We start from the raw sequence: 8320 nt of genomic DNA, 5'->3' as shown, positions 1-8320 counted from the left end.
CAGACTCACACCGATTACGATATCTATCTTTGAAGTCTCAATACCATGAGCCTTTGCGGAACAGAGCCATCTCAGTTAGACGGCCGAGGAGGAAACGAACTTGTAAGTCAGTCTACTCTGTACATCCTTCCTGTAGATATCCCTGATCGCATGCGCCGAAATAGATATCAGAAGCGGCTCATCACTACGGTGCGATAGTCCTTGTGAACTTGTATCCTTGATCTCAGCTCAGATTCAAAGTATACTACCGGTTATACGCCCACGACAACGCGCTCGAGTCCTGCAATGCCATCTACTCCAACGACAATACCATCGGCCGTATCTTGACCAAGTCAATCACATCCCCGCCCAACGTTGCCTCACTCAGAAGGCATCTTTGGAAGGTCGAAGGCTATAAAAGCACCCCAAGCTGTTCCTTGTATCTCTCTTTGTCGTAAAGGGCGCCCGCGGATGACTCGACTCGTCTCCCAATTCAAGGGAAACCCGAATCAGGCTCTTCTGGGCTTGACGTAATGGCTCTGGTGGTACAGGTGCCAGAGATTCAGAAGCGATCGGCACCAGCGAATACGGCAACCCCCAAACCACCGCCTGAATCACTTCACAATCCACGTTACGATGGGCGCTTATATTATGTGTATGTAATTCAATCTGTTGATTGTTTATTAGTCCATTGGGTGACTTCCCGTAACATAAATTTGCTAGATTTAAATAAATCGACGAGATCTAGGGTCTTTTGCCGGGATGCCGAGTCTTGTAAGGGTTCAACTTTGATGGAGGCCCTGGTTGGCACCCAGTTATAAACCTTAATCTATTCAGAGGGTACAGACCCCTCGAATAGATTTCAAACACTGGAATCAACCCTGCCATCATAACACCTTTCCTTCCTGGGTACGTTTTCTTCCCACCCAGCTTAGTCAGCTCTACCTCATCCTCTCTACTCTCCTACGGCTGAGGGCAGTCTGCTCTCTCGTTATAATTTGAAGCCATTACAGAGTTTATTAGTAGTGCCAACGTCCTCTGGTTCCAAAATTTCCTCTCCGAAGCTGTTTTTCCTTCCACAAACAATCTTCTCAGCACATAACTCACAGAACCACAGCATGTTCAGCTCAAGTTGACATTTTCTCGGCTTCATTCATTGTGTGTCCTACTTTCTGGCTGATATGATTGAGCATTAACTATAATACACCCATCCATGGGCCTGTGTGTCCTCAAAACAGCTCAAATGAGAGGGAAGTAAGTTTATTCATGTCAGGTGAATAAATCTAATCAGTTGGCGTTACGGTTTATTTGCTTGATTACAGCTGTTTTCATAAAGGTTGGCACTACTGCGTCATTTTGAAAGTGTGAGAAATTGATCAAATTTGCTCCTTGGGGCAAATTTGGCTCAAATTTGGTCGTGCGTTCTGCGCCTACGGTCTACCGTCATCTCTGCCTGCGGCAATCTTGCCCTGGTAGCAGTTCAGTGTCTCCTACCTTCCTGTAATATGCCTACTACTGTAACTAATGCCATCCTTGATCGTATCATTGGTCCTGTGACTGCGGAAGACGAAGCCGAGTTTGAGAGGGAGTATGGTGTTGCGAGAGAGGACGTCGAAGAGCTGGCTGCGCCACCAAAAAGAAAAAGGGGGCCAGGGAAGAAAAACAGTGTGTAAACCCTCTACATTCTGCTTTGGCTGAACCAGAGCGGTTGTCAAACAGCTGCTGCTGCAGCCCAGGCTGTAAGAATTGACCAAACTCCTGTGGATTAATCCCACCTTGCCTGTGACTCAGAGACTGGTCTTACCCAGTATTTCCAAAAGTCTGGGTTCCATTCCGTGGGGGAACCAGAAAAAAAAATGGGCATTTCTGCCCAGAAATTGTTTAATCCATACAATAAAAGCAATCAAATGTAATTCCGTGTGGTTCCGCCTCCTATATATATTTCCGCGTGGTTCTTCCCATCAAATATGTTTCTCGTGTAGTTATTATTAGCCAGACAGGCCGCTTCTATCAAATCTGGTGTCATCTCCGCCAGCGCACCTTCCATTGCTTTGATACACCATCAATTACAGCTCCAGGTATGTCTTCCACATGTCACAACTCTTTAATATGTTTTCCTCATTCTTATGTTTCTATTTCATTTTACTTTTGGTCTCCCTTTCACATCTACCATTGTTTCCGCATCAATAAATCGATTTTGGCGTCCCAAAACCATCACACTCGTCTTTTGTTCGATCAATATGTTTCCACATTGTTATTTTTTTGTTTTGTTTGTTTTTTTTTGAAAAAAAAAAGAAATTCCGGCCCTCCCCCCCAATTCCTCCCAGCATAATTCACACACACCACCACACGGCCATCCCGTATTCCTCCTGCACTCATGTTAGAGTGGAAGATCACCCAAACCGGCCGTTGTGCGTAAGTTGAAGTTCACCGCAACATCACGTGATGGTTCAACTTGTACACTCAATCGAGTATTAGACGCCGCCCTCGTTACACCAAGAACTTATTATACAAATACTATGTACATTACAAAGATATCTTGTATGTATTAAGAGTGTTCAAGAAAAGGGGACAAATGTATTAGAACAAGAAATGGGAAGTAAGACGGCAAAAAGTGCAGTGACAGAAATTTCGGGATTGAGAAAAGCCAAGATACCAAAAAATGACTCGTATACACGCCTCATGGCACACTACTTGCCTAACACAAATTGAAGCGGCGGGACCCTGACCAGGTTGTTCGATGTGAGTTGCGATGGTTCGTGAACGCGATGTGCGAATGGCAGACTACTTTGAGGGCACGGATTGGCTGGCGGACTAGTTTGAGGGTGCAGATTGGCTGCCTTGTCCGTCAGCTCCTGCTGTATACAGTCCACGACGACAGACCAACCTTGTATTGATTTGATCCAACACCCATGCGACTTCTTCGACAGCCGCTAGCCAACCTGGATCTTGAGCACAATCTTTCAACCCATCCGCCCACCACACAAGCGTCGCCATCACGGTGAGGAATGCATTCCTCCCATGTTTATTCACAGCCGTCCAACCGCCATCTCCCTCTGAGCACAATCGATGGGAGGCATTTAACGCACCCTCAACACCCGCAACGTCGCACCAAATTGGCTGCAATCCGTTCCACCACTTCCACCACCGTTGCTCAAATACGCGCTTATCCTCGATCATTGGTTGCGCCTTTCGTCCTCGAGCGACCCACCACGCTACTTCTGTCGGCCTGTTGGTGGGTTTAAACCCCTCAGAACGTGAACCCGCTTGGAACGAAGTGTGGCTTTCGAGTTGGACGTATGTGTTAACGGCTGTAGTAAATTGCATACCGAGATCCTTGGCAGTGAGAAAATTATAACCGTCGCGGAACCATTCTGGCCAAGATGGGTCGGGGTCAATTTTAGTGACAGAGCCGGTAGTAAGCTGCGATATGAGAGGAGAGCGAGGAGTGTGAGCAGAGTCACCCTGAGGAGGGGGATATGGATCCCCGGTGTCGAGCGAACATGGGGCCTCAGCCTTCGACGTGCTTGCAGGCGGAGAAGCGTTGATGTTCGTGAAGCTGTTGACAGTTGACGTGTTGATGTGGATGGTAACATTGTTACCATTGATGGCAGAAGCAGATGGTTGAGTCTTCTTCCAGCGACTCGGGTCCATGGAAGTCTTGCCACCACTCCTCCCTGACCTCGTCCTGAGAGCTGGAACGTCCGCCTCAATGTCACCACTCTCATCATTACCATCGTCAATGTCGTCGCCGTCGTCGCTGTCGTCCTCGTCGTCTGTGGGAGACTCCTCAGCGTCGGAACTAGACGGATCTGACTTCCCATCGGATGTAATCGCCGAGCCGTTCTTCTTTGATATCCGTGCCCGCTTTGCCTTCTTTGTGGGATTCTTTCTACCTTTCCCAGCCTTTCGCTTGCGTCGTGTTTTCAAGTCCGTGGAATTGGAAGGCGGGGCAGAGGGTATAGTAGTCAAGGGTGTGGGTGACGGCTGGGTAGATGGAGGCAGAGTGCCCGAAGGGAATGATGATGACGGTCCTGCAGTGGGTTGTTCAGTGGATTGCACAGTGGATGGGATGATCGCGCGTGTGCGTTGCTGTTCTGTAGCTGGTAGATCTTTAGTAGTGTTAAAAGAACAAATAATAACGGGGACTTACTGTAACATGTTGAAAGGAATCTCAAAAACGCTTCCTTAGCGATGTTCCATTGCTCCTTTTCAGCAAAGGGCCAAGACTTCGGTGATGGGGCGAGGTTAGTGCCATGGTGAATGCTAGTCAAGGCTCGTTAGCCCCTGGAAATATTCATGACGAAGCAGAGCATACCCAAACATGTTCAGCTGGCCCTTTTTCTTTGGCTCAGGACCCCCAACCAGCACCGACAAGTGCATACCGGTCGCCTCTCTGATGGCCTGAATGAGCGGCCCCAAAAGATTAGGAAGGCGATCAAGGACTCTGAAGGGTATTGGTCAGCGCAAGCCAGTCATCGTCAAATCGAATTACATACTCTTGCGCCGCCTCAGGATCCATCAAGCCCTCCTCGCCCTCAAGATCTTCGAGACGCTTCTTGTGGTCAAGGTGTTCCTGCTGTGCTATGTCCTCCCAGCGCTGACGTTCGGCTTCGTCGAGTCGTTTGAATGCCGCCATTTTGAACTCGTTACGAGCAGACGCGAGTAAGTTCCTCGGTTTTCCACTCTGCTTGAACTCCACATTGAAGGTCGCTTTCATTTCGGGAAAGTGAACCTTGGCCCAAGCCTCCCAAGGCGCGTTTCGCTTCGGGGGAGTAGCATCTTGGCCCAAGAGTCTCGAAATGAGGATGGACATTGGGTCCTTGCCTCCTTTTACACTGCGCGGGAGCTTGACAATTTTCTTACAGCGGTACTCAAACCAGCCATAGAGTGACTAAATTTGTTGTCAGTACTCGAATGTTAGTTTGTTTCCGGAATACGTACAGTTTGCGTGCGCTCAACAACCTCAGCCTTCAGCTTCCGATGTTCTTTGGTTAAGATTTCATGTCCGTCGGGACCGACAGGCAGGGTCGTCGCAGGAAGATCAGTTTCGGCAGAGAGGGGGATCGTCCAGTGAAAACGAGCGAACCACGCGTTGACGATACTGTCAAGGACAGCGGGGGCCTTTTTCGTCAAAAGCCCGTTTTTGTAGTTGTCGATATAGCTCTCCAGAAAAGTGAGGCGAGCGCCCTTTGCCCAGTTACGCTTCAAAACACGCAAAAGGGGCTCTCTGTCGACCCTGAATGTTTGATATCAGATCACAACATCACATCAGTCGATTTTAGATTTTAAACTCACACTTCAACTTCAACATCGCCAACATTATTGTCCATCTTGGTTTCTGGGGCGGAGAGCGTTTGGGCAACAATGGGTACGTGTTTACACTACTCTGCGTCTACGCAAGCTCCTTACCTACTATTACGTCTTATTACATCTGTGAGAAGGCTTCTCGTCCTAGATAAAGGTGCGTTCAACAGCAAATTCGTCCCCCCATCCGCTTTTCCCTCACCTTTCACGCCAGAACATTTTCAATGGCTAATTTACCCAATGCTGGAGCACCCGCTGGTTCCCCATCATCGGCGGACAGTAAGTATCAAACATCCCTCTTCCGAATTACTTCCCACTGATGGTGACGGGCTCTCAGACCTTGAAAATCTTCTCGCTCGTCTTTCTATCACCCCAGAGGGCGCACGAGAAATCGTTCGTGCCCTGGTGGCTTACGCCAACCTCGACTCGACCCAGTCCCTCACAACCACCACAACCACCTCTTCTGACTCCATCATCGCCGCTTCTCCCACTGTTGCCACTGGCGCAGAAACATCTGGCCCCACTGATGACAACGCGGACGACGATCAACTCTCGGACACCAGTACCACCTCCCTGATTTCACTCTCTGATCTCGATAGCGTCGGCCACCTCACTGCCGCCAGTTCCGCCACTTTGGTTGCCGCTTCCCTGCACAATGTCGCTCCCCTCACAACCGATGGGCTCAATACTGCAGCTCCCGCCGCCAATGCTGCAGGAGCCCAAACGGCTGTCACCGCTGGAGCCACGTCTGTGGCAGCTGCTCCTGTCGTCGCTCCCACAGCTGTCAACGTGGCCCTTCCGCTCTATGGCGTCCTCCCGGTGAATGCCCCAGCCAATGCCATCTTGCCTCCCGCACACCTCCTTGCCTTGCCGTACAGATATCATGTCCCAGCTGCAAATGCCGAGGGCCCATTCTACGTCGTCACTCGAGGCCACAACATTGGTGTATTCAATGGCTGGTACGTTGTTTCTTCTGTTCCAACTTTACTATATTAACCACCATCTACGATACAGTGAGAAGACCGTGGCACGCGGGAGTGAGAATAGTGCAATCGGACGCGCTGACAAGATGCGTGAACACCTAAACAACACACACACACAAACACCTTAAACACTTATCACCACAGGTACGTGCTCGGTACTTCGAGTTCGGGTTCGTACGGTAAACAGAATTACCACACTTGTTTTGTAAGAACTTAAGTAGAAGTTCGGGGAAACATTTTTGTATTTTTTATATCACTTGTCTAAGTCTAGTAGACCTTTTCGGGACAAAAGGTATTGTTTTACGTGCGGACACAGTGTAGAATTCGAAACTTTAGTAGTCTTTGAAGGGAAACGACTTTTATTGGGACTGTCTCAGTGTTCTGGGATTGCACTCTAACTGTATACGAAGAAATGACAAGGAAATTGTGCTTTGTAGACTTTTTATAACTCCCTTGAGTTTTTATTATGCCTCTGATGCGGTCCAAACTAGTCTTAAAGACTCCTCAAGCACGCTCACTTGGATTCCTCGGTAATAGTAGAGAGCTCTCTTACTAATTGACGAGACAACCTTACAAAAGCTTTGTGATCCCCACTTAACACACTGGTTCCGGGCACACGTTACTTATGTCTGCGAAGAAAAGTCCTTAAATTGATTACAAACTTATCCACTACCTCAGATGCTACTGGGAGTGCGACAGCTGGTCAACGCGGGGGATAATTCCTTGCGTTTCAGCCTGCGCGCGTCCTCTTTTTATACTATTCTATGTCTTCTATTTATATTTATATGTCCGTGCTTTGTCCGAGAGGTCGGACGAATTAATACTGAATTTTTAGTAAAGGTTTGAAGTGGCTCGATTGTGCGTGGCACAACTGAGCTGACTTCTTTTAAGTTTTCGTAGTGTTTTCTCTATTGTGGCGACGCGACACATCAGTATTGATGCGTACACGGGAATCGCCGTAAACGGTTTTCACGATCGGTCCAGCCGAGACGAACGGTCCGCTTAGTGATTTTCTCTCTATTATTAGATACTATGCCCGGGCCTCGGACCGCACTGCAAATCGTTCATAGTTTTTTCTCTTTTGGCAGGCTTCGGAATATTTCACGAAGCTTAGTTTTCTTGGGTCAATGATGCCATGATTTGTGATGTGTTGATGCGCGTGATGCGCGTGATGCGCGTGATGCGTCTCTCCACATGACTTCTTGGATCATGCTTCGTAGCACGTGACCGAATGACTTCTCGCGTCAGGTACGCGTCGAGTTTCTACGCTCGCGCGTTTTATCTTTTAGAATTAATATCTTTTAATCCATAATAAAGTGAGACCCTGGTTTGGTGTAAACTCCAACACCCTGTGCGGGGGTGTTTTTACTCTAGAACACTCGGTAGCGTACTATTTCATGGTAGTGTAGCCTTTTATTAGACTTCGAGTATATTGAGGTGATTCGGTCACGAACCGACCGCAATTCCTACTGTCTAAGGCGTGCACATTTCTCGGATGTAAACTTTAATCGACTAGACCGGGTTGCGTCTAACGATCCTTATGATCAATGTGACTGTATTTCTACTATAGGAGGTTTTATAGGAGAAATCGCTAAAATTCGCATTTTTACGGGTGTATTGTTACACTCTGTATCATCTCCCCCTCACTATAATACTGACCGTCCTCGGTCATCACTAGATCCCCGTATGAGGACGTTCCCCTCGTGTTTTTCTGGATTTTATATTGATATGTCTTCAAAAGATCACCGTCTGTCAAGCGTGTCTTTTATCTTTCGGCGTCAATTACTATTACCAGTGCAGGCGCGTTATTCTTCGAAGACATGACATCATATTCCTATTGTTGCCTAGGTACGCCTTAGTTGATTAACGTTTTTGACGTCCATTAAGATTTTCAGGGTCGACGGAACCGAGGGATTCTCAGCGATCTTCTCCCGTAGACTATTCTTCGGAAAGTGCCTCGCTATTCCGTATGTTCCGCCTGACGTTCCTATAAACTTCGTGCTTTATGGGAGCGATTGTCACAATTTCTTTCTAACTTTCCCCACCATGCC

The 8320-nt window shown here is 48.0% G+C and overlaps 2 protein-coding genes across 2 annotated transcripts; one reads left to right on the top strand and one right to left on the bottom strand.

The window, feature by feature from the left end:
• Nucleotides 1–2793: 2793 nt before the first annotated feature.
• Nucleotides 2794–5312, bottom strand: LACBIDRAFT_335367 (uncharacterized protein; the record flags this gene model as incomplete). The annotated part of the gene is made up of 6 exons (XM_001890230.1): nt 2794–4082; nt 4133–4245; nt 4298–4426; nt 4479–4873; nt 4924–5218; nt 5278–5312. The coding sequence occupies 6 exons, from the start codon at nt 5310–5312 to the stop codon at nt 2794–2796; spliced, it is 2256 nt and encodes a 751-aa protein (XP_001890265.1).
• A 198-nt stretch (nt 5313–5510) lies between these two features.
• LACBIDRAFT_317652 (uncharacterized protein) lies at nt 5511–6397 on the top strand (the record flags this gene model as incomplete). The annotated part of the gene is made up of 3 exons (XM_001890243.1): nt 5511–5565; nt 5624–6245; nt 6301–6397. The coding sequence occupies 3 exons, from the start codon at nt 5511–5513 to the stop codon at nt 6395–6397; spliced, it is 774 nt and encodes a 257-aa protein (XP_001890278.1).
• Between the last annotated feature and the right edge of the window lie 1923 nt (nt 6398–8320).

The sequence above is a fragment of the Laccaria bicolor genome, genomic scaffold, assembly GCF_000143565.1.
Source record: "Laccaria bicolor S238N-H82 LACBIscaffold_84 genomic scaffold, whole genome shotgun sequence".
Taxonomy (NCBI): domain Eukaryota; kingdom Fungi; phylum Basidiomycota; class Agaricomycetes; order Agaricales; family Hydnangiaceae; genus Laccaria; species Laccaria bicolor.
Note: the sequence above shows the minus strand (reverse complement) of the source record. Positions and strands in the feature narration are given on the sequence as shown.